We start from the raw sequence: 27302 nt of genomic DNA, 5'->3' as shown, positions 1-27302 counted from the left end.
AACTCCAAAGAGAACTTTTGTTTTGACGTTTCGTAAAAAGTATTTGACTACTTAAACAACAACATTAAATAGGCTCCTTTTAATAATAGGCTTTTAGAGATATCTTAAAAATTAAAAACAGTAAGTACCCTTAATAGGGGCAAAAACGAAGTAATTGGCCCTCAAAGATTACAAGACAGACAAAGAAGGAAAGTCATTCTCATACATTGCAGCTACTTCCATCTAACGTTGTTCTTTAACAACCAGCAGCCCTGCCTTCCGAAACACGGAATAGGGTAGTTTCCAACTAGTCAAATCAGTTACTTTTTACTTTTGTATGAAAAAACAACCCGTGACGTCATAGAAAAACGTGACAAAATGTCGCACTTATTATTAATTTTTTCTTTATTAAAATTCATAAATAAGTTACTTAAAAAGAAAACGTTTTTTGACGCCTTTAGATCTGTCTTTATTTAGTAAGTAATCAGAATTTCATAATTTATCTTTGATGTAGGAAACTACCCAATTATCTTCGTTTTTCGGACTATCATCAATAGGTCTGGGTCTGCGACCGGTCCGCGGAGGTCCGTATTGCTCTATGGTCTGCGATGTCCTCTCGCGGAGGTCCATGTTGCTCTATGGTATGTGATGTCCTCCCACGGAGGTTTGTGTTGCTCTATGGTCTGCGATGTCCTCCCGCGGAGATCCGTGTGTGTTGCTCTATTATCTGCGATTTATTCCCGCGGAGGTCCGTGTTGCTCTATGGTCTGCGATGTCCTCCCGCGGAGGTCCGTGTTGCTCTGTGGTCTGCGATTTCCTCCCGCAGAGGTCCGCGTTGCTCTATGGTCTGCGATATCCTCCCGCGGAGGTCCGTGTTGCTCTATGGTCTGCGATGTCCTCCCGCGGAGGTCCGTGTTGTTCTATGGTCTGCGATGTCCTCCCGCGGAGGTCCGTGTTGCTCTATGGTCTGCGATGTCCTCCCGCGGAGGTCCGTGTTGCTCTATGGATGTCCTCAAACCAAAATAATTTTTTTTATAAACTTTTTTCAGTAATCAAACAATTTTTTTCACTAACCATTCAAACAGAGAATGAAACCAACTTGAAGTATCAAACAAATATACGATGGAACAAATGAATTTCCACAATCTGTCACTTTTTCTATGATCCGGTTTTGAGATGTTTTTATAAAATTCCTTTCAGTTAATTTTTAGATTAGGTTTTAGTTTTATTTTTATTATTTTTTATGTGGTGCATTATTATCTAAGATCCAGGGGATTAGCTAAATTATGCCCGAGTAAGTATTTTTTTAATTATAGTACTTACCTGCACGAATATCTACTAATACTCACTTACCGATACCGACGATCTCCACGGCCTAGTACTTCCAGCTCTCGATTTGGAGGGTCGAATCCCAGTGGGGAAATAATGATTAAAAAAGCCTTACCCCCTTTGGCAGTCGGGCAAAAATATCTTTTGTGACGACATTACAGGTTGATCACTTGATTGTGCGAAAATGATTAAGTAATTATATCCTCGGATTTCCAGACACAATGGGTTAACAACAAACACAAGAGGCAGGGTATTAGAAACTCTAGCCGAGCCCCTCTATTATGATATAATAACACCATTGCAGCCCACTAGATATCCCCCTGACTTGAACCACAGACCAGAAATACTCGACTTGGCGCTTCTAAAGAACATAAACTTACGTTTATGTTCTATAGAAGTACTACACGAGTTACAATCCGACCACCGACCTGTTATATTAAAACTAGGCTCCCGTTTAGACGCCCCTGATAATCCAGCACCCCCTAAGACAGTGCTGGACTGGGAGAAGGTGGCCGAAGGCCTCCAGTCTTCCAGTTCAGTGTACTTAGATAGTATCCCAGTAGAAATAACCTCCTTAGAGGAGGCCTCGACAGCTATTAACTCCCTCACGGATCACGTGAGGTCGGTTTTGAACGAAAGTTCAAAACAGGTTCCGGAGATGGAAGACCATCGCTGGAAACTGCCTACCGACATCCGTGATCTGCTAACGGAGAAAAACGCAGCCACTCGCGCATATGATTCCAATCGCACCGAGGAATGTCGCCGTCATTTGCGTCTCTTGCAGCATACTGTAAGAAAACGTATTAATGACATGCGACAGAATCGGTGGGATAATCTTTTGAGCGGCATTGAGCCCCACCACCAGGCCATCTGGCAGCTGTCTAGGTCTCTTCAAAAGGATACGGTTGTTCCTACTCCCCCTCTCAATAGGCCTAACCAACCCCCCGCTTTCGACGATGACGAAAAAGCCGAATGCCTTGCCGACAGTCTCGAAGCCCAATGCTCGCCCAGCACTCTCCCTATCGATCGTAGGCACCTCTCGACGGTGAACTCTGAAGTTCAGCGTAGGGCTTCTGTACCTCCCACCGATCCTCCTCTTCCACAGGTAACTGAGGAAGAGGTCCTAGGTATTATCAAAAGATTTCATACCCGAAAAGCCCCTGGCTCAGACGGTATCACGAATCGTGTCCTTAAAAACTTCGGTGCTCCCCTCATCTGCTTACTAACGGCAATATTCAACGTCGCCTTGAGCAACTGCGTCTTTCCACAGCAGTGGAAAGAAGCAATTGTAATTGGTATACCAAAGCCTGGGAAACCTAAAAACGAACCTTCGAGTTACCGCCCCATAAGTCTCCTCAATTCCATGGGGAAGGTTTATGAGCGGCTCATATTTGCTAGATTACGGGACTACGCCGAATCCAATAGTCTTATTCCACCAGAGCAGTTTGGTTTTAGAACCAAACACTCCTGCGTTCAACAAGTGCACCGTATTGTTGAACATATCTCTAGTAGATTAAACTTAAAAAAACCTGTCGCTACGGGAGCGCTCTTCTTCGATGTGGCGAAAGCGTTCGACAAAGTCTGGCACAACGGCTTGATCTACAAGCTTTATTCACTGGGAGTGCCAGACCGTCTCGTGCACATCATACGAGACTTCCTCTCAAATCGAACCTTTCGCTACCGCGTGGAAGGGACGCTCTCGTCACCGCACCCTATACATGCCGGAGTCCCACAAGGCTCCGTTCTCTCCCCTTTACTATTTTCATTGTATACTAGTGACATTCCCAAATCCCCTAATACCGAATTAGCTTTATTTGCGGATGATACAGCCATCTATTCTTCGTGCCGTGGTCGAGTTATGATGACCGGAATCCTCCAACGCGCGGCCAATGCCTTGGGCAAGTGGTTTCGCAAATGGAGAATCGAGGTAAACCCGGAGAAAAGTGCAGCGGTGTACTTTTCAAAGGGCTATTATAACACGCCACGGTCACGCCGTCAACTTAAAATCATTAAGATGTTTGGCAAGCCGATCCCTTGGGAGGAGCAAGTCAAATATCTCGGCGTAGTCTTAGATAGACGTCTTACTTTCAAGGCCCATATCAAACGTGTGCGCGATCGCGCCGCGTTTGTAATGGGCCGTCTTCATTGTCTCCTTAACAAGCGAAGTAAATTGTCCCTTAGGAATAAGGTGAAAATCTACACGACTTGCATCCGTCCGATCATGACCTATGCAGGGGTAGTTTTCGCTCATGCGAGTCCCTCTCAAATCCACCGTCTACAGGTAATACAAAATCGTTTCATGCGGAAAGCCACGGGAGCTCCGTGGTTCCTTCGCAATGAAAATCTGCACATTGACCTAGGTCTGCCAACCATTGCCCAATGGCTCAAATTAGCTTCCAAACGTTTTTTCGATTCTGCTCCGCACCACCCGAATCCCCTGGTAGTTGCGGCTTCCGATTACATCCCGCTTAGGGACGGTACTGAAAAGTATCGGCGTCCGAAGGACGTAATATACGATCCCGACGACCCGATTACCCTAGCCATAGAGGCAGCCAATCAGCTCGCGACACCAAACACTTCAGGACCCCGATACCGACCCCGCCGGCGTGGTCGACGATTTCCCTCATTCAGCGCTTATCGCTATCGACCCACTAGGGTCGATTAATTCTTTCAAATATTTTTCCTCTCAGACGACGCCCTGAGCCGAGGTTCGCGCCCAACTGGGCACCCTCAGGCCTGTTGTCTTAAATGTTGTACCGGGTGAGAGCCTTCAGCGCTCCCCATTTGTCCGGCCAAGTAGTTAATGCCATCTGCGGCAAACCTACAATAAGTCACGTCAAAAAAAAAAAAAAAAAAAAAAAAAAAAAAAAAAAAAAAAAAAAAAAAAAAAAAAAAAAAAAAAAAAGACACAATGGGATTTGGATTTTAAAAGGACTTTGGGCCTTAAGACCATATACTTAGTCGTCGTGATAATGCGGTGCAATAATTCCTGACACCAGGGTTGATGAGGTCTGTCATTGACCTTAGAAGAGCATTTTAACAAAAACGGCCTCCTGACTACACTTCTTCTTATCGTGTGAATTGTGACGTGGAATACCAGCCTAATCAACTCTGGTGTCAGGGTCATGATTAAACCGCCAACGGCCCCGGACATGGCTCGTGTAACTACTCACTTACATCAGTAAATAGTAACCGGGACCAACGGCTTAACGTGCCTTCCGAAGCACGGGTCATCTTACTTTCGGACAATCAGGCCTGTAATGTCCTAAGCAAACTAGGGACCACAAAGTGATTTTTTTGATATGTCCTCACCGGGATTCGAACCTAGGGCCTCCGGATCGTGAGTCCAACGCTCAACCACTGGACCACAGAGGCCTGACTAGACTGTCGGAGCATTTTAGCAACAAATCATTAGATACTTCGGTAATGCTGTTAAAGTGATCTACTAGTCCCGAATTTGTTTGTGGTCCAATGGTTGAGCGTTGGGCTCACGATCCGGAGGCCCCTGTTCGAATCCCGGTGGGGACATAACACTTTTTGTGTTCCATTCCATTCCGTTCCGTTCCATTCCGTTTTATGATCCATAGTTTGGTTAGGACATTGCATGCTAATCACCTGATTATCCAAAAGTAGTGTTTAGGTAAGCACGTTAAGCCGTTGGTCCCGGTTACTAATTACTGATGTAAGTATTTACGTAGTCGTTACATGTGGTCTAACAGCCTCCGTGGTCTAGTGGTTAGAGCGTTAGGCTCACGATCTGGAGGTCCGGGTTCGATTCCCGATGGGGACATTCACGTAATCACTTTGTGAGACTGTCCTTTGTTTGGTAAGGACTTTTCAGGCTTGAATCACCTGATTGTCCGAAAAAGTAAGATGATTCCGTGCTTCGGAGGACACGTTAAGCCGTTGGTCCCGGCTATTAGCCGTAAAAACACCTCCACCAACCCGCAGTGGAGCAGCGTGGTGGAGTATGCTCCATACCCCCTCCGGTTGATTGAGGGGAGGCCTGTGCCCAGCAGTGGGACGTATATAGGCAGTTTATGTAGTCGTTACATGAGTCATTTTACAGGATACACTTCGGTGAGTGTGCGCAGGAACTTCACAAGTTAATTCCACCCCCTGCATCCATCTATGGACAACTAGACGTCGGCAGGCATTTCATCCTTATGGTGTGGATATACCACCAATCCGCACTAAGCGTTTTGCCTCCTCCTTTCTGATGCGAACTGCAAAGTTCTGGAACTGTCTGCCGTCATCTGTATTACCTACTCGCTATAGTCTGGGAGTCTTCAAGGCTAGAGTGAATAGGCAAGCGTGATCCAGCCTAGAATACATCGTCACTTACCGTCAGGTGAGATTGTGGCAAACGCGAGCCTGTTATGTTTTAAAAAAATACGCTGATGTTGACAGGTGTTGTGAGCCGTGCCCAGCGGCGGCGCCGTGTGCCCCGTCGGCGGGGATCAAGTCGGGCCCTCGGGACATCCACCCCATCGACGGCAAGCAAGACGACGGCCAGTGTCGGTGCCGCTCGTGCTGCTGTGGGAAGCCCTGCATCGTGAAACCAGTGCGTGCGTTCTTAACACTCTATCTCTTTCTCTCACTCTCTTTGGCATTTATTGTCCTCCGCCAGCCTACGTCTTACAGGGCAGAAGGCAAAAGGGAAACCACTGCTCTAGTGTTCTCTAAAAAGTAGCATGAAGGATGCTACACCAACAAGAGCGTGGCTCTTAAATTAGTGATGTGATGCCAGCCTACGTGGTGTAGTAATTTGAGCTTTAAGCTCTCGATCCGGGTTCGATTCCCGATAGGACATTGTCCAAATCACTTTGTGAGACTGTCCTTTGTTTGGTAAGGATATTAAAAGCTTGCGAATCACCTGATTGTCTGAAAACGGAAGATGATTCCGTGCTTCGGAGGGATTAAGGCGTTGGTCCCAGCTATTAGTAAAACACCTCCATCAGCCCGCATTGGAGCAGCGTGGTGGAGTATGCTCCATTCCCCGTCCCGTTGATAGAGAGGAGGCTGTACCCAGCAGTGGATCGTATATAGGCTGTTTATGTTATGTTATGCCATTGATATTTCTTTATTATTACATCACTATCATTACAGTTGCCCAAAGCGATAAAAGTATTTACATCATGAGTCAAATACAAATTACGATAACATATCACACCTTGAAATAAGTACATAGGGTGTTATTACTTACTTACACCTTTTTTTTGACGAGACTTATTGTAGATTTGCTATTAACTACTTGGCCGGACAATTGGAGAGCGCTGAGGGCCCAGTACAAAATTTAAAACAACAAGTGAACCTCAGCTCAGGGCGTCGTCTGAGAGGAAGAATATTTGAAAGTATTAATCGACCCGAGTGGGTCGATAGCGATAAGCGCTGAATGAGGGAAATCGTTGACCACGCCGGCGAGGTCGGTATCGGGGTTCTGAAGTGTTTGGTGTCGCGAGCTGGTTGGACGCCTCTATGGCTAGAGTAATCGGGTCGTCGAGATCGTATATTACGTCCTTCGGACGCCGATACTTTTCCGTACCGTCCCTGAGCGGGATGTATTCGGAGGCCGCAACTACCAGGGGATTTGGGTGGTGCGGAGCAGAATCGAAAAAACGTTTTGAAGCTAATTTGAGCCATTGGGTAATGGTTGGCAGACATGGTGTTAGTACATACAGTCGTGAGCTTATTATGTTATGTTATTTTTCTCTCGTGTGGTTTGTGAGTTGGATTACCAACCTCATCAACCCTGGTGTCAGGGGTTACTATTGAGCCGCCAAAGGCCCCTGACATGACTCATGTAACGACTAGTTACTTACATCAGTAAGTACTTAGTAACTGGGACCGACGGCTTAAAATGCTTTGCGAAGCACGGATCATCTTACTTTCGGGCGATCAGTGATCAGCCGCTGTAATGTCCTAGCAAAGCTGGGGATCACAAAGTATTTTTTGTGATATTTCCCCTGGGCCGCTCTACCAACGCTCTCCCACTGGGACACAGGGGCCGTTCGTATGTTATGTTATTGTAAGTAAACGAAATGTTTTGTTATTTTCTTGGTTTCTGCTGTAGTGCTACAAACAGCCAAGGATCCCAGACTCGTACGCGCCGCGGCGGTGCTACATGAAGCCCACCGCCCCAGTGGAGTCGTGCACCACGTACAAGCTGTCGTACCTCCCCACTGAGGGCTGTGCCAACCTGCGCGGGGTGCCCCGCAAGCCGCCGCCCAACCTGGTGCCCAGCTGCGAGCCTATGGAGGGCTGCACTGTTCAGAAGGTAACGCCTTTTCTTTTAGCGTGACTTAGCGTAACTAAAATCATTCATGCCATTGGACCAAAGATCTACAATAAATCCCTGCCGACATCCAAGAACTGTCTGTATAGGTACCTACTTCTTCTCCAAGTCCAGAAACCACGATATAGTCTGCCGCAGTCAAATCAGTCTTCAAGCAGTCATAAACCTTACACAATTGGGTTGCTCTCCAGCTGTCGTACCTGCCCAATCCGGTTTGCGTGACGCAGCCGATGCGTCCATGCAACCACGACATGTGGGGTCAAGGGCCGATGCAGAACCTCACCACCCAGCGCCACGACTACGTGCCGAAGCCGTGTGTGCTGCGAACCAGTTGCAAGCCTCCGCCGAAGTTCCACTGCGTCGAGCAACCGTTTGAGAGTGAGTCTCTTCGAGTTTATGAACGCCTGGTATTCAAGCGCGAGGAGTCTTAAGCTTAAGTGTCTAAACACATTATGCCGAAAGTACGCGACCGAAGTTCGGCACGATTACGCCAGCAATGATATTTGAATGAACGACGACACATTATGCCGAAATTACGTTGCGTTATAGCGTACAGCCGAACTTCGGTCGGGCGTAAGTTCAGCGGCAACTTAGTCTGTAGAGCACACATTATACGCGAGTTTACGCGACCGAAGTTCGGTTCGAATTCAATGGGTGCACCCAATATTCTTTCCTGTATTTGTCTTCTTCTAAAGCCTCAGCAATTGCTATTACTGTAAAATAGTCCATTTTTCGTTTTTCGCACATCAAAAGTAATAACGGAACCAACGCAAGATCACTTTGTTTTCCCGTCTGTCTGTCCGTGTAGATAATACGGCACAACGCCACGACAGCGCTAGAGACACTGAACAAAGTTACGCAAGTTTACGCAACTGAATTTCTGCCGTGTAAGTTCGGCGCTTATGGTGTGTCATATTACCCGAATACGTCGGAACATGGTCGGAACGTAAACTCAGCCGCGGATCTTCGGTCGCGTACTTTCGGTATAGTGTGTTTAGACACTTTAGCTCCTATATACCTGAAATTACCGTTTTCGAATTACTACTCCTCCTAAGTTAGCCGGCCAAACATCCCACAAAAAATATAATATACTTATTAGAGTGAGTCTCTTGGAGTTTATGAAAGCCTGGTATTCAAGCGCCGGGAGTCTTAAGCTTAAAGCTCCTATATACCTGAAATCAACTCCTCTTAAATTTGCGGGCCAAACATCCCACTAAAAATTTAATAATACATACGAGTATTATGTTACACTTTGATATCTTCCCTGCAATCGTAACGTTTGAAAAGTTTGTGGCATATTAAATACTATACTAAAAAAAAGAATTAAATGAAGTTGTTTTAATTTTTCATTTCCCTACTCCCAAACTACAAGTGATGTACGTTTATGGCTATTATTAGACCACAATGGTAAATTAATTTACTTACTTATCTTGAATTGGAACGCCGGAGATTTTAAAATATGTTGCTCGATCCGAGATTTGTCGTCCTAAGTTCAAATTAAACCTAAAATAAAACATTAATACTTAAGTAAAAATAATAATACGTACTTTAATTTGATTTCCCCGGTTTAAACTCGAGGGATTCCCATATAATGAATTCCCAAGAGAGTACTGTGGTCCTATGGTACACTGGCTTGCTTCTCAATCGGGGAGCACCAGTTTGAATCCTAGTACCCGACTTGCACCAATGTGTTAGTATCTTAAGTGCAGTTTTACTAACATAGTTGGCTCAACCATTATAGACGGCGATACGGCTCAACACATTCACGTGAGTGAATGATCTAACGACAGATCGGTAAAGCGAGTCGTAAACTTTTGTTATGTTATCGTCATGAGCTTGTTATGTTATAGTCCGATTAACAACCTCAGTGGTCCAGTGGTTGACCGCTGGGGTCCCGATCCGAAGGTCCCAGGTTCGAATACCGGTGGGGATAAATCACAAAAATCACTTTGTGATCCCTAGTTTGGTTAGTACATTACAGGCTGATCACCTGATTGTCGAAAAAGTAAAATGATCCGTGCTTCGGAAGGCACGTTAAGCCGTTGGTCCTGGTTACTACTTATTGATGTACGTGATGTATGTGATGTAGTCGTTACATGAGCCATGTCAGGGCTTTTGGCGGTTCAATAACAACCCTGACGCCAGGGTAGATGAGGTTGGTAATTCACCTCACAACCCACACGATAGAAGATGTTTAGTCGAACTTTGTTATGTCGCCGCCTATTGTACTCATTTTATTTCTCTTTTGTTTTGAAAAAAAATATATAAAATATTATTAATAATATTATTATTATGTATGTTTGTCATTTCCATATCTCGGGACTATGGAGTCCCGGGTTTTTGGAAGGCATGCGTGGGGCCGAAGCCAACAAGTAGAGGCCCCTTAAGACAATTTAATCTAAATGTTGTGTGACACCAACCGGCGATTATCTCTGTATGCACTATGGGAGTGCACCCAAAGACAATCCCCGGTTCGTGTAAGACTATTGGAGATTATGGGAACAAAGGGAAATGGGCTATTGGGTTGGGGGTTAGTGGACCGGATACTGGGGCTATGGAGGACTATGGCGCCTGCTCGACCAATGTTGGTAACATGGATACAATGAGCAGGTGGTGATTCGCCACTCACTGGATGGGCCACCTATCTAGCCGACGCGACTGGATGGCAAGACAGCAACATGGTCGTGAGCAGCTCAGAGAGTCGAGAGGTGTACACCGCTTTCTGCGAGGCGGTTTACCCGCCTCACCAACTCGCGACTTATGCATCTTTCACTTCCACCCTGCGAGCGTATAGCTCTAACGCCCCACTCTGGCCGGCCAATGAAGGCAAGCCAGAGGTGAGAGTCCTGCGGTTCCGCTGGGGTCCACTCCGGCCGGCCAGTGAAGGCAAGTCGGAGACGGAGCGCCTGACCGACTCTCGGGGGATCTCAGCTCCGTGGTGTCGTCACTCAACAACAGCTCGCACAAGCTGGCCTGCGAAGACTGACTGCACTGTTGAATTCACCAGGTTCGCTGATGAATTCACCAGGGGGCGATGGGGTCGTCACATCCCTACGCCTTATTTGTTTTGTATTTTATTTTTTCCTGTTTGTGCAATAAAGTATTTATGTTATGTTACGTTACGTTATGTTATGTCTTGTTATATTCCCAGACCGTACAATCAACAAGCTGTCGTATCTCCCGCCGGAGAAGTATGAGTTGCCGAAGTCGTATGCGCCGGAGCGGTGTTACGAGCGGCCCGCGGCCAAGATGGACGTGTGTACCACGCATAAGATGAGCTATATGCCTAACCCGGTGCGTATTTCAACCCCGATAGTTCAACTTTAACCTGGAACCTGACAGAGGGCAGCAGTAACTGTCAGTACTATTCAGAGGTGGAGGACAGGAGTCCTAGTATGGCTTTGAAATATACTACTATGGGCGCCACCCCACTTGCGTCAGACAGAGTACTGCGGGGCGGAAGGCAAGAGGGAAACCACTGCCCTATTTTTCCTTAAGTAGCATGGAAAATGCTGCATCGACAAGAGCGTGGCTCTATGATGAGTTCAACTTTTACAAAAAAAGTATCAAAGTTGAAATAACTTACACGTTAAGCCGTTGGTCCCGGTTACTATTTCTCGTCTCGATGGCGTCTGCAGGGATTAGCACCAATATGTTCTAACTATAATGATAACGTTTGAACGTGACTTCTGCGATACGGGCTTTAGCCTAGTGCAGGAGTAACAGCTAATCATGTAAGAATGTTTAATAACAGTACCAATACTTTGTCTGAAGATGGTTGTTTGAAAATAGTTATAAGTAAGTACTTAATGCTTTTTCTGAATAAATTATTATTATTTTTATTACTATTTACTGATGTACGTAGTCGTTACATGAGCCATGTCAGGGCCTTTGGCGGCTCAATAATAACCCTGTCACCAGGGTTGATGAGGTTAGTATTCCACCTCACAACCCACACGAAGAAGAAGAGTCGAAATAACTGCAATTTTTGGTGCAGATAGTTCAATTGGTTGAACTTATAGTTGAACTTTGTTGAATAGGTGATACCGACCCCGCCGGCGTGATCGACAATTGACAACATTTCATTTTTACTAAGGTGCCTTAAATCGAAAACCATTTCGAGATATTTCTATGATTTACACAAAACACATTTTTTCAGATTTTTTAATTCAGTAATAATAGAAATATATTGAAAAATCCACGAGGTCAGAAGAGGAAGGCATAATAAGTTCAGACCTTTACATAAAAATTATAAAAAAAGTAAATGTCATACATAACATGACACTTTGTTTGCGACTTGTTTTAAATACGCATGCAAAGGTACATTACGTTATACTGCCTTCATTCTATCAATGGCAGAATCCAATTTTCAAAAAATATTTTTTGTAACTTCTAGTGGAAAAATCTTGAAAAGAAAAAATACGTGTCTTCTATTTAAACAAGTACTTTCGAAATAGCACAAAAAAACCACGGCTTAAAAATTTGAAATGTTGTCAATTGGGTCGTGTACTAGGTTCAAGATAAATTATGAAATTCTGATTGCTAAATTAAAACCGATCTAAAACTAACGAAAAACATTTTATATTTTCTATTAAACTTATTTATGAATTTTCATAAAAAAAAAATAAGTCCCAACATTTTATCGTTTTTCTATGACGTCAGTGTGCTTTTTAGATATAAGAAAGTGTTTTTCGTTAGTTTTAGATCAGTCTTTGTTGCTGTTGTAACCTTATCAGTCATCTCGCTTCAAAGAAACTCCCTATTTCTTATATTTTTTCTTCAGATCCAGGCGAAGGAGCCATTGCCGTGGGCATGTAAGGGACAATACCAGAAGCCGTGCCAAAGTCTGGAGTGTAACACTACTTACGGCATGAGGTATATACAGGGTATTAGTAACATCGTTAACAGCCTCCGTGGTCTAGTGGTTAGAGCGTTAGGCTCACGATCTGGAGGTCCGGGTTCGATTCCCGATGGGGACATTGTCGAAATCACTTTGTGAGACTGTCCTTTGTTTGGTAAGGACTTTTCAGGCTTGAATCACCTGATTGTCCGAAAAAGTAAGATGATTCCGTGCTTCGGAGGGCACGTTAAGCCGTTGGTCCCAGCTATTAGCCGTAAAAACACCTCTACCAACCCGCAGTGGAGCAGCGTGGTGGAGTATGCTCCATACCCCCTCCGGTTGATTGAGGGGAGGCCTGTGCCCAGCAGTGGGACGTATAATGTGGCCGCAATCTAGTAACATCCTAACGAAAACTTTGATGGATGGTTCAGACTACGATTCTGAGCTGATATCAAGTGGAACTGAAAATAATTAGAAAACACTATTTTCATGAATTTTACCGACAGGAAAATCCACTTGATATCGACTCAGAATCATGATCTGAATCACCCCCCTCAGTATTTGTTACGATGTCACTAACTCTAACACCCTACCTACGTGTATGTACTTGTACAGGGTGTAAGTGACGTCGTAACAAATACTGAGGGGGATGAATCAGCTCATTATTCTGAGTTAATATCAAGTGGAATTTTCCATCGTATGTACCTAGTCGCACCGTACGGGCCTTTGTTGGCTCAAAAGTAACCCTGAAACCAGGGTTGATAAAGTCCGTTATGGATATCACAACCTTTGGCGGCACCAACACCATTGCCATCAAACTTATAAAGCATCCACATTTTCATTCAGATATTCATTCGAGATATGCCCACAGTTTTTAATTCTCGGTCAACCGTAAACCGCCAGGTCTCTCTGGGAGCCCTTTTGTTTTCAACGCGCACACCACGTCAGGACTCGTCGAGACAGGTGTTCCGTAGGTCTTCTAAGGGCATGGCCAATCCATCGCCATTTCCGTGTGTGGAATATCAGCCTCCACAGTATTTCGCCCAGTCAATTGCGAGGAGTGAAAATCTGTTATTCGAACCCTACATCCCAACAGGGGATAAAAGCAGCAGAAGACAAAGATTCGAGAGATTCTCCTCACATTTGTCCTGGTTACTTTGCAGCTACTTGGACGCCAAGAGTGACTGCCGTCGGCGTGCCATCATCCCGAACACGTGCTTCAATCCCGTCACACCGTCCAGGAGATTTGACTCTGGCACAGTCTATAAAAACAGGTACAGGGGGTCTAAAAAGGCCACATTTTTTATGTTGCAGCTATCTGTGGTAAAACATGCTTTGGGTTGCAACTATCTGTGGTAAAACATGTGTTGGGTTGCAACTATCTGTGATAAAACATATTTTGGTTTGTAGTTATCTGCCGGCATCAGTGCTTTGGAAAGCAGGTATCTGTGGTAAAACATGCTTTGGAGAGCAGCTATCTGTGGTAAAACATGTTTTGGGGTGCAACTATCTGTGGTAAAACATGTTTTGGGTTGCAACTATCTCTGGTAAAACATGTTTGGTTTGTAGTTACCTGCCGGCATCAGCGCCTATACCGCTGCCTGTGAAGCCTCTTCCGAACCTCGTCCCTTCTACTGCGCAGATGGAGGGCGACACCGTACAGAAGGTACTTTTTTTACGATACTTAATGTAGATTTGCCGCATATCGCTTTAACTACTTGACCAGATAAATGGGGAGCGCTGAGAGCTCTGAGCCGGTACAAAAGACCTGAGGCCGGCCTGAGGGTGGGCTCTAACCTCTGCTCAGGACATAGTCTGACAGGATTATATTGAAAGAATTAATCGATCGTAGTGGGCCGATACCGATAAGCGCTGAATGAGGGAAATGTCCGAAATGTGGCTGAAAAAACATTTTCCTTTCCAGCTCTCGTACCTTCCTAACCCCGTGTGCACGACGCAGCCGATCCGACCGTGCAACCACGACATGTGGGGTCAGGGTCCTATGCAGAACCTCACTACCCAGCGTCACGACTACGTGCCGAAGCCCTGCTCAATCAGGGAGTCGTGCAAGCCGGAACACAAGTTCCACGGCGTCGAGCAACCGTTTGAAAGTAAGTCGCTGCTTTTCATGTGCTCCTGGTACTTTAAGCTCATCGTATTATTTTTCTATGACATAATATAGCGTCACGCCTGAACCCTTGAAGGTAAAAAAGGTGTAAATATTTTTGTGTTAGTTTTATTTAAAACAACTCTTAGGTAGGTACCTAATTACAGGTTATTTCGCGGCGACATGTGCGTTCATTATGTCTATAACATACGTACATCCATCGCAAGATGAACACAGTACACACACTTCACGGAGCTTTCTGTTAGATCAACGCGATAGGTGGTGAGCCGTATCGCCGTCGACTATTAATAACATATTGATGCAAGTCCGTTACAGTATCTTGGTTCGAACCGGCAGCGCTCCTCTGAGAAGCAAGCTGGTGAACCATGGATCACAGTGACCTGACCTAAGTGGTAGTTCCTAGTTTCCTACATCCATAAACATTCTTGCCACCGTATAAGAAATACTTACCTACACGTCATTTCGGTGTAGTTAATTCACATGATTATACTTTGCTAGAACTCTTAGCACAAATGCTAGAAACTTACACATAACTTGAAGGTAACGCTCTCTTATTTCACCATAGCGACTTCTTCGAAACGACTAGTGTCATTTATTATTTGTTTCAGATCGCACTGTGAATCGGATGTCCTATTTGGACCCCGGACGCAATCCGATCCCGCCGAGCTATGCTCCCATCAAATGCTACGAGAAACCCGCTGGTAAGAAGTGTTTAACTATACACTTTATGACTGTACTCCAACGCAGCTTCCACCCAACAGCGCCTTAAATTAAAACTCACTACCGACCAGTCTGGTGGCGGCAGGAGCAGATCCAGCACATTTGTCTCTGGGGGAGGGGGAACCACCAGGTCGCAGAAAACCTATCTCAAATTCAAATTCAAAAATATCTTTATTCAGTAGGTAACATAGTTATTCAGTAGGTAACATAGTTACACTTTGAATCGTCAATTTTTACATAACGAACGCCTAAATCCGCCTAAAACTACTGCAGTTTCTCACAACCTGCGTAGCCGGGGAAAAGAAGCTGCAAGAAAAACCTCGCCACAGGGCCCTAGACTTTCTTCTCCGTAGTGACCCATGACCCAACCTGTCGCTTGGGAAGCTTGCTAACACCGAGCTCTCTGCTAATTTATAGGGCCTCTTTTGAATTATAATTTTATGGGTTTTTTTAAGACATGCGTGCTTGAATCACCTGATTGCTCAGATACCTAAGTAAGATGATTTGGAGGGCACTTTAAGCCGTTGGTCCTGACGTAAAACACCTCCACCAATCTGCGGAGAGCAACGTGGTGGTATGCTCCGTAACCTCTCGGGTTGATTGAGGGGAGGCCTCAGCAGTAGGACGAAACAGAGATACACCCTAATACCGTGCTTACATCGTAACCATAGATAATGTAATTAGTGTTGTTCCATAGAGTATAAACTCAGTATAATATTCCACAGGTGACAGTCCTTTTCAGGACTCAACCACAAACAGCCCTCTTCGGGGCTCCCCTACTAATGTCTATCCTATTCGAGTGCATTGTGTGACGGATGCGGCAGAGACTTTAGGGGAGCTTAAGCTGGATATATGATCCACGCAGGATATTTTATTTTTGTCTGCCATACGCAATAATATTGTAACAACTATTCACAATGATGTATTATTTAACAGCCAAAATGGACTGCGAGACAGTGCAGAAGATGTCTTACCAGCCAGTGTGCGCCCCAACGCCGCAGAAGCCGCCATGGGCTTGCAAGGGACAGTACCAGAAACCGTGCCAGAAGGTACGTCCACGTTTACACGTTTTACGACCTTCGAGAGACTATCATATTATTTTTTAAAGAAGTAGAACAATATATCTAATATACCTACCTATATACCGTCTAGTTCTCAGTAAAGACATTGCTATTCTTCTTCTTCTATTTACCGTGTGGGTTGTGAGGTGGAATACCAACCTCATCAACCCTGGTGTCAGAGTTATTACTGAGCCGCCAAAGGCATAATGGCAGTTTGCTATTTATCCCGCATCTAATGGTCTTTGCTTTTTCTTTTGACGTGACGTAAGTTTGCCACAGATGGCATAAACTACTCGGCTGGACAAATGGCTGCTTAGGGCTCTCATCCGGTACAAAAAAATGGCTTCAGCCTTATTCATCTCTGCGCCCGATACGAATTGGTGTTTAGCGGAGAGTTGCCGTTCTATACGCAGTACCTATTATTCTTTATTATATGGGAATTATGTTTAGGCACACCCGGGACACTTCATACAACCAACCTCGTTTTACACAGACACCACACATTGACGTTATCGTACACGCGCATCTGTGTGTGTGACGTCTAATACCATACGATTCAAGTCTAAACTTTGTTAGAGGGGGGGTGAGTTAAACCTAGCTCAGACGCTGGCGAGAGCAGCGAGTTGCCGTTCTATACGTAGTATTATTCCTTATTCTATGGTTTAGGTCTAATGTTAACACGTTCACGTGCATTATTTTTCGATAAACACATTGAAATTTATGTAAGTACAAGTACACACTATGGCAAGAAAAAAAATTCTGAAAAGCCTCCAGTCGGATTTTCCCATTTTCCCTAATGCCTCACATATGGGACATGCACGTATGAGTTTCAAAATTATCGCCTCATATGTGGTTCATGAGGAGCTCGGTGGCGCAGCGGTAAACGCGCTCGGTCTGCGATTGTTGAAGTTAAGCAACTTTCGCAAAGGCCGGTCATTGGATGGGTGACCACAAAAAAAGTTTTCATCTCGAGCTCCTCCGTGCTTCGGAAGGCACGTTAAGCCGTTGGTCCCGGCTGCATTAGCAGTCTGTTAATGCCCATATGGTTTAAGGCCCGATCTCCCTATCCATCCATAGGGAAGGCCCGTGCCCCAGCAGTGGGAACGTTAATGGGCTGATGATGATGATGATGATGTGGTTCATACACAGTGTAGGTACGTGTTAATAAATGTTCTTTACCTATTAGTTGTATTAACCAAGCATAATTATTTCCAGTTGGAAGCTACGACAATATACCGCTCATCATTCCTGCCTCCCGGCGAGGACTGCACAGAATACATGGACCCTTGCCAATACGGAGACTGCAAACGTAAGCACACATAAATACATCCTTCTATCGTGTGGATTATGAGCTGGATTACCAACCCCATCAACCCTGGTGTCAGTGTTACTATTGAGCCGCCAAAGGCCCCTGACATGACTCATGTAACGACTACTAACTTACACCAGTAAGTAGTAACCGGGACCAACGGCTTAACGTGCCTTCCGAAGCACGGAGCATCTTACTTTCGGACAATCAGGGTGATCAGCCTGTAATGTCCTGACCACAAAGTATTTTTTTGTGATATGTCCCCACCGGGAATCGAACCCGGGACCTCCGGATCGTGAACCCAACGCTCAAACCACTGGACCACGGAGGCCTTTATACATATGTATAAAGAAAATAGGCGTGAGTTTATGTAAACTCACCGTAATCGTATAGATTTAAACGTAAACACAATGAGGGTAGGGTCTTTTTTTGATCTACGATCCAGGTTCAAAGATCTAAAAGATGTCGAACTAATCGTACTTATGATAACAGTTGAGCCGTGGAATACCATGCCATTCTTCTATCGTGTGGGTTGTGAGGTGGATGATCAACCTGAGCATCCCTGGTGTCAGGGTTATTACTGCGCCGCCATAGGCCCCTGTCATGCCACCCTTCAAATGATGTTAAAATATGGTTCGTTTTTCCAGCTTGTCCGTGTGTGTGTCCGGCGCAATGCATAGCGACAGATCCCTGCACGTGTAATTTCCCGCGCGCCGCCTGCTGCAGCTAGCGTCCGCCATTACGCGTCCGCGTCACGACAAGATGGCGCCCGAAAAAGCGCGCCATATGTCTTCGCGAGGGAGTTTTTCGACTTATTTTTGCTGCCGTAACGATAAGCAGTTCAAAATTAGCTATGTTAGCTTGTACTACTAATAAGGTTATTTTATTGTCGTTTACTTGAGGGATTATAGAAATTGTGATAAGTGTAGTTTTATTTTATAGGCAGAGAGCCGACTGCATGATTATGGTAGGTAACCAAACTTGAGATTGTGGTAATACATGTTGGGGTTAAATTGCTACCTACCTTCCTACTAACGTCATAAAGGGTCTAAAAATGATTCTAATATCTTACCGAGAATCTCAATGCAGTCGGCATCTGATCCTATTAGAATTTAGACAACTTTACAGAATAAGTCAGTTTTGTCAACGATTTTAACTGTATCACAGCTAGATCTTTAACAAATCTGATAGGATTAACTTAATTTTTAGCATCTGTATTTTTAAATTCGCTTTATTTCTACATTTTGCAATAAAATTACCTATTAATAAGAGGTTTTTTATTTGAAAAGAATTGTAGCGTTAGTTGTCAATACAACTTTTCTGTCTGGAGCGAGAAGGATAAAAGAACTAACGATAAATTCAAAAATTCGTTTAGTAAAGAGTTTAAAAAATAAGAAAATGGAGTGGAGGAAATATTAATGAAATGACAAGAAGGAGGGACTTCTCCGTTTTCTTTCGAAAACAATATACAGATGGCGCTGTACAGATTTGTAGTTTCTGAGAAATGCGTGGACAAACATACAACAATGCATACAAAGATACATACACCTGTAAAATTTGGCACACGTGTTTAGAAGCCCAAAAAAGACTAACATAATATACGATATTACATACATACGGGTCAAATTGGTAACCTCCTTTTTTTTTGAAGTCTGTTAACATCATTTTCAAAATCACATTTTAACTGGCCACTTTATTAACAACTCTATGAACTGTACAAAAGTCTTCTTTCACGACATTCACGATAACATTTTGAAATTGACATTGGTTTGTCAGTCAATACTTCAATATCCGTGTATTCGCGTCCAAATTACGTTTCCTACAATTTAAAATGATACAACACTAACCGAACACAAAATTAACTGGAGAACATGTAAAAGTTACAATTAAATGTGCTTTTGTTAACCTCAAACAAACTATGTTACATTTACTTAAACTACTGAGTAATGTAAATAATGGTAAACTAAGCTGATAGTGTAACATTATGATGTAATATTGATAACAAAAATAACAAGGTGTTTGCAAAGAAATCTCTATTAATTGACAAAAACTGTAAACTTACCTGCGCACTGTTGAAAGTGCACTTTCCAATAGAGGTTAGCGCAGCTGTACTGCCAAGAACAGTTGATTCGCCTGTGAAACAGTTCCGTGGTTCGTATGATATTCTAAATAGTAATTATGGTGTTCTAAGCCATGCTAGCCCAGTCGGTAGAACGCTTGCCTCTCACTTTGAAATCGCAGGTTCGAATCCAGGACAGGCCTAAACCAATGATTGTCGAATTCATGTTTGGATCATAAATGATTATCACGTGCTCAGCGGTGAAGGAAAACATCGTGAGGTATCCCACATTCCCGAAAAATGCATTTTCGGAGGTATGTGACCTAACCTGTATTAGGCTGGTTTTCCCTTCGCGGGTTGGAAGGTCAGACAGGCAGTCGCTTCTGTAAAAAACTGGACCTGTCAAATCTTCAGGTTAGGTAAGCGGAGCCTGTGAAAAAAGGGGTAATGCTAGGGCGATGATGATGATGATGTTTGAAGAAACGCCAGATCAGGAGTACTCTAAACCGACAAGCATGCATGCTTTAATGAGAGTGGAGGGTCAAAGGCGGTGTGTCAGGATCATAGTAAGTGGAATTCTGTGGTATCTGCCTACTGCAACGGGAAACAGGCGTGGATGTATGTTTTTTTTTTCTCCCGGTCCGGGCATTACTTAGCGCAGCATATTTCCCTCGCCATCCAACGGGGTAACGCTGCGAGCGTGATCGGCACATTCGGTCGAGAGGCGGTAAAAGGGAGCATTTTTAATTGAGCCCTCTTGCGTGTACTTGTTTCTTTTTGTTTTTAGTTTCAGTAGTCTAGTTTTAATTATTTCATATTATACAAAAAGATTTTTTTACTGATAGTTAAAATCCTAATTAGGGAAGTGTTTCGTCTGCGACATCTTATCTGCATCTAAGAAGCCTGGCCAAATTGTTCGTTTAACTAATTTCATGAATAACAGACATATGCATCTCTTTTTCTATGTTTTTAGGTATAAATTATGACCCTTGTTCTTACACCCAGGCACAATTACATCTTCCACGTATTATCATTCTGATCAAAATAAAGTGGTTGTATTGTTTTCAGGTTTGAAAGAACACCACCTTCTCGGAAATGGGGAAAAAGGAGAAAAAAGAAAAGGAACCCAAAAAAAAGTAAGAGCAATTCATCTAAAAAACAATATTACACTAACGATATAGACCTTAGTACGAAAGACACGAAAGGTCTTTTATTTAAACTTTAGTCAAGCTACATTAAAAGTAATGGTCATAAGTCATAACTAATTACGCCTTTTTGTATTTTGTACAGAAAAGAAAGTAAAAAAGAAAAGAAGGCAAAAAAAGGGAAAAAAGGTAAAGGCGCTGACTGCGATTGCGGACCACCGAAACCGAAGAAATCTTTCTTTAAGAAAAAACCGCAGCCACCGTAAGACAAGTCAAGCTAGTAATAAAATGGGCGTCTGCGCCATCGAAAGTTCGCGTAATTTCGGTGGCGCATTTTAGCATGTGTTTAATCTCATTGACAATAAGATTCGACAGGCAAAAATATATCCATTTAAGTAATGCACAATATTGATCCTATCATTCCAAAAGAATTTGCGCCACCGACATTACGTGTAGGTACATTCGGTGGCGTAAATTCACCCAGTTAAATAAACGTTTACCTGCATTTTACTGACATTTATGATTTGAATTTATCTTGTTTCAGGATGGTATGTCCTAAAGATTGTGACGTTTGTCCAAAGTAAGTACACAAAGAAACTTTAGAAGTTCCAACGGGATATTTCCAAAACTATACAAGATTTTCTCGAATATTTTTGAATATTTATTTCCGGTGTTTGAAATTTATAGTTCTATGTTTTATTAACTAATAGTTCATTCATTACCTACTTATACTTACTCATAATTATTAAAATTATACCTGCATTTGAGTCTTGAAAAATGCCTTAATAGAAGCATTTTTTCAGGAAATTCAAGAAGTGTGGAATTACCGTGAATTTGGACTTCCTATTTCATATATTTAAGCCTTAAGAAGGTATAGTAGCATCGATAGAAAAAACCAGTGGGGTTTAAACAGCAACGGCGCCGCGCGCTACGCGAATTATATCGAGGGCTTCGCCTAATAACCGTACGACATTTTATCTGCGTGGATAGCTTTTGCTGCGTCTATTGGAGGCCTTGATATATCTCGCGGCTCGCGCGGTGCAGTAGCTGTGCAGATATTTAACTTTGTCAAACCTGTAAACTGTAACATAATTATAATGACATACTTTTTGTCTCTTTCGTAACATAGCACAGCTCACGACTATATCTCAATTGGGGTAGTCAGAGGTACATCCATCGTAAGATGAACTACCTGCCCGAGCTTTCCGTTAGACCAACGTGACAGGCGGTGAACCGTGTCGCCTTCTATAATAGTCGAGCCAACTGTGTCAGTGTAAACTGCACTCAAGATAAATTAATAACTCATTGGTGCAACTCCGATACCCGGAGAGGGTTGGGGTGTACCACAGCGACTATCTCTTTCGTACTAGGGTTGTATACCGTTAGTGCGAAAGAGTCATTATCCCGTCTCTATCGCACTAAGAGACGTGCTATATCTCTGTCCTGCTGTCAATCTAATCATGTTACGTTTTACAGGTCGTACCTACATAAGACCACGGCTGTTATTTAGATATAGGCAGACCATTTAATTCTACTTGCGTAGTTGCAAGTCTAGATAGTTCTAGACACAGCACTTTCTCTTCTTCTAGGTATACTTCATTATTCACTGTCTTATCAAAGGCTTCATACATGCCCGCGCGGTTTAGAGCACCTACTCTTGAGGTACTATTCTCGACCTGACCTTTCTATAAGTCATCCCGAATTTGATCGCGATATTCGCCTAGACATTCTTCCGAATCTATACATGTATGTTCCTTAAATAATTCTCGATATCACGGAGCCTAAAAAGGCCACATCGAAGCAATTCATCTAAATGGCAATATTACAATTTGTCATTAGCGCATTGTCAACGAAATTAAATGTCAAATAGCAATATTGCTTTTTTAGATGAAATTGCTTTAATGTGGCCTTTTTAATCCCCCTGGACTCTGCCACAAAAATGTGTATCATATATTTAAATATGCACCTCTTTGTCTAGAAAATTGTCCTTTGCATTTATTCAAGTGAACAACACGTCGCGTCGGTCCACATTGTACTCATGTAAGTTGAAATTAGTGCCTTTTGAGACTTGATTCCCAACCCACAAGTTCTAATAAATAATTATTATTTATTGTAAAAATAACAAGATAAAACAAAACAATAAAAATACACAACAACAGGTGGGCTTATCTCTAAAATTTATTTTGTTCTTTTACATGACAAATTGTAAACGCTTTCTATTTCTACAATAGCTAACCCATGCTATTTGTTTGTGTTGTGGTAAAGATAGCTTCGAGATAGCTTCCAGTGGTGTACGTAAACATAGGCCGCGTTGGTTGGTCGAGCGAAAACAGGATAGCAAAAATATCCTGTAATACAGGGCTTGTAAATTTTGATTTTGATAGCTTCTATGCTGTTCTGGGAGCGAATGAAAAACATAGAACATGTTCAGCTGCTTGTCTTCCCGAGCATGTCGTAAAATTCGACAGAGGATGGATTGTGTCCTCTCTCTAACATGATGTACTAAATGTTATGGGCGTTAGGCTGATCCCTTATCACTGTTATCACCATAAAGTCCATCATATCCAGCTTAGGCCATCGTTTGAACAGTGGCTGCAAGTTGTCTTTGATTTCTTGTGGCTCTACCCACCCCATTAGGGATTACGGGCGAGAGTTTATGTATGAATGTAAGTTTTGATAAACATGGCACACAGATCGACGTCATTGGGCTAACACTCAATAATTCTATAAAGGCTTATAAGGCTAATTCGCACGCACACGTCAACGATTGTAGAAATAGAAACTCAAAGCCTTCATCACTTGCCAGTCAATATATTGTAAAAATTAAACGTGTTTTAGTTAAGTCCGAGTGCACTCGAAGGTCAAGTTATTTTTAAATTAAGTTTGTTTTTGATATATATTTTTTGGTAGGAAAAGAAATGTAATGTGTTAGAAATAAATGTATACTTTGCTTGCTCACTTCAGGAGTTTCATTTTTATAAGTAGTGCAGTTTATGGGCAATAGTGTGTTTGACTGGGTGAACGATAAATTATACAGGGTGTTAGGGACATCGTAACGAAAAAAAAAATGGAACGCCTATTTGATTGAACTAAAAACGATGGTGGGTGTTTTTCTTGTCGCAAATGTTTAATTAAGATTTTGAATTTTTACTGTGCCGCAATGTAAGTCGAACAACGCGGCACACAGACGTTAAACCTACGCACGGCTACGTTACGCGTGCGTGCGTGATACGATGTTGTATCTAGGTAGGAGTTTTCATTCTCTTGTATTTAGATGCTTAGTGGTGCAACGTTTAAAAATGTTGAGTTTGTTGAAGTAGAACACCTACTGCCACGATTTTTCACGCACGGTACCTACCTACCAGTTATTAAAACGTTCCTAACTTATTAACAATAAAAACCCTACTCTTGCCTTACCTTAATTGTTATTCCTTCGGATGAAGTACCTAGGTAGGTACCCTAGAACATGTCACGTCACGTAGGTATGCAACATCGCGTTTCCTCCGCGGTAGGTAGGTATCACACGCACTCACAAACACAACACCTTGCTCTTTAATAAACATCAGCAGTCTGCCATACTTTTGTGCAGTAAATGGTCTATGATCTATCATCATAGTCGACACTACTCATTTACAGAATAAAACAAACACAAAACACTCACAAACACGAAAAAAATATCCTCGAAAAACATCACGCGTTTCGGGTCAAGCTTAGTATTCGACTGAGCGGACTGCGGAAGCGCGTGGCGGCGTTAGCGCAAAGCATCAAAGGCGTGCCGACGACGCACCGGCCGCGGCCGAGTCGAGCCGACGACTAGACAGAGAGAGAGAAGTATGTTTATGGTGCAAGTGACAGAGAAAGAAATAGTATCTGTTCGTATGCCTACTTTATTGGCGAGCATTGCCCTTGACCCGTGCGCCGGCTATTCACCTGCGCATAGCTGAAGTTGTACGTTATTATTAGTATTGATGACATTGATAAAATTTAATAATTAGTAATTTTTATTTGTTTATTTTAAATGTGCGTTCTATGCAGCTTAAAACACAATATGGGACTAAAAAAAATCTATTTTTTTATGAATTTTGCGACAGGAAACTTCACTTGATACCTATCAACTCAAAGAAATACCTAGTATCTGTTCGTAATGCCTACTTTATTGGCGCGCGTTGCCCTTGATCCGTGAGGCTATTCACGTCCGAGTATCCATCAAGACAGATCAAACAAGCCCTAACTCGGAGGTTTTGCGTCCCAGGATCCTTTAATTATGTCTTAGAACCTTCTTGGCCTATGTGGTCCAGTGGTTGAGCGATGGGATGCGGAGGATCCGGGTTCGTATTCCGGTGGGGACATATCACAAAAATCTGTTTATAAGGCCTTTGGTTGGGACGTTACAGGCTGATCACCTGATTGTCCGAAAGTAAAATGATCCGTGCTTCGGAAGGTACGTTAAGTCGTTGCTCCCGTCTACTAGGTACTTATGTAAGCACGTAGCCGTTACATGAATATTGTACACAGAACAGGATAGGTTTAATTAGTTCTTTACTGATGATTTAACAATGAGATTTAAAACACGAATAACTTAGTATGTACTTAGTACCTCGGTACCAACATGTAACAAGAAAAATAAGATCACTCCTCTCGGACAATTTTTTTCTTTGAACATGCCGACATTGCCTACGCGGCGGAGTTGCCGAACTATCGATAGGTAGATTATCAATTGTTGAACTTGAAAATTGTCTAAACTATCGAAAGTAGTGATAGTACATTTAGATCGATACTAGCGATAGTACCGATAGGTCTTGCTTTGTAACAATAATGGGTATTGATCTAAAAGATCTATCGATAGGTACCTACTATTGGTTTTTTTTAACTAGGTATCGATAGAATATCGATAAGCAACACTCTGGCGGAGTGTCCGCCGCGAATTCTAGACGCGATCTCGCTCGATTTTTGTGTAGCGAGGATTTGCGTAGGTACTTACATACTAAGTTGGTGGATGGTTGACATAGTAGGTAACTAATTATCTAATCTGTGGTGGTTGTGTTAGTTGGTTGTTAGTTATTCTAATGACAACAAAAAATACAATTATTTACTGTTTCAACTGTTTTAGGTAGATTATGGCCCCGATTCCTATGAGTAAATGAATGAATAACCCGGTCGAATCAAAAAGGTATCTCGGTGGTATGCAAACCGTTTGACGTGTGCTGTCAACTTAATTCTGTCGGTTGTTTTAGATTTCTGCTTAAAATTGACGTGTATTCCATAAATTTTATGCCTGTTGAATATCCGTCCATTTAAGAATAAGAATAAAATAAATTTATAATTTACGATAGACAGAGAAAGAAATAGGATCGGTTCGTAGTGCCTACTTTGTAGGCCGCGCCGCCGCCGCCGGCGTGCGGCGCGGGGCGCGCGGAGCGGGGCGTGCGGAGCGGGGCGCGCGGCGCGCGGTGCGTGTGGCCGTTGACCCGTTCGAGCAGCTGTTGTCTCCATTACATCGAAAATTTTCGATAATTTGTCATTATTGGTTTTTTTATTGAAATTTGGGTTCTATGCAGCTAAAAGCACAATATGGAATTGAAAATAATTAAAAACAAAACTCAAAATTTCATGAATTTTGCGACGGAAAATTCCACTAGATATTAACTCAGAATCATGGTCTGAATCATCCCTCTCAGTATTCGTTACGATGTCACTAACACCCGGTATGTAAAATGCTAATCTAGAAACAGAAGCCAGTCTAACACGATCAAAAATACCTTTGTTCTCACTAGTTCGATTCATTAGTTCGATCGTCGAACTAGTGAGAATTAAATAATTCGACTGCAAGAAAATTAATAGTAAATACAAACAGATTAAATAATACAAATCATTGTCATGTCAGCTGGAAGTCGTCTACTGATACATTTCCTTAAATGCAGCCTATAGCACCGAGGTGTTACTTTTAGACTGATTTTCGCATTTTATTTATGAATTAAACGCCATATAACGAGTTCTTGAGAACTATATTTTTTTAATTCTAAAAAAGAAAACCTCCCATTGTTTTCATATTTAGCTGTCACTATAATAAACGGATAGGTACTGTTTTTATAGTTACCATCTAAACTAGTTGATATATTGAGTATAACGAATAAAACGGTTGTTTATTGAATTAAAAACGTTTATTTATTAAAATTAAGGCCCGTACTATAGCTAAACTTTACAGTTTGACAGTCACTATTATACATTGTCTCGGACTGTGTACATATTAAGTTATTACATTTAAAAGTTCTCAGCGCATCACATTGTACGTACGTCGCAATAAGTAATCGTTCCCGCGATTGGCTATAGATAATAAAAATGTATTAAAAGTGCAATAGTGATTTAAATCGTAAGTACCCTAAAAATGGGGCAAATCTTAACCATATTACCCCAGAAAGAGCAAATGATAAAGCGAC

At 42.8% G+C, this 27302-nt stretch overlaps 2 protein-coding genes across 3 annotated transcripts in view; both read left to right on the top strand.

Moving 5' to 3' along the window:
- Positions 1 to 27302, top strand: part of LOC126377543 (uncharacterized) — a 394831-nt gene that overhangs the window by 346072 nt on the left and 21457 nt on the right. The gene's annotated exons all lie outside the window — the stretch shown is intronic.
- On the top strand, positions 1196 to 18749 carry LOC126377541 (stabilizer of axonemal microtubules 1). Its single transcript, XM_050025333.1, has 13 exons — positions 1196 to 1273; positions 5719 to 5872; positions 7382 to 7585; positions 7795 to 7981; positions 10755 to 10897; positions 12387 to 12478; positions 13607 to 13717; positions 14013 to 14109; positions 14368 to 14554; positions 15180 to 15272; positions 16228 to 16340; positions 17568 to 17661; positions 18309 to 18749. Exons 1-13 carry the CDS (start codon positions 1266 to 1268, stop codon positions 18389 to 18391), a joined length of 1566 nt encoding a protein of 521 aa, XP_049881290.1. The 5' UTR covers positions 1196 to 1265; the 3' UTR covers positions 18392 to 18749.

This window comes from Pectinophora gossypiella, chromosome 23, assembly GCF_024362695.1.
Source record: "Pectinophora gossypiella chromosome 23, ilPecGoss1.1, whole genome shotgun sequence".
Taxonomy (NCBI): domain Eukaryota; kingdom Metazoa; phylum Arthropoda; class Insecta; order Lepidoptera; family Gelechiidae; genus Pectinophora; species Pectinophora gossypiella.
The sequence above is the reverse complement of the archived record's forward strand: the minus strand, read 5'-3'. Positions and strand labels throughout refer to the sequence as shown.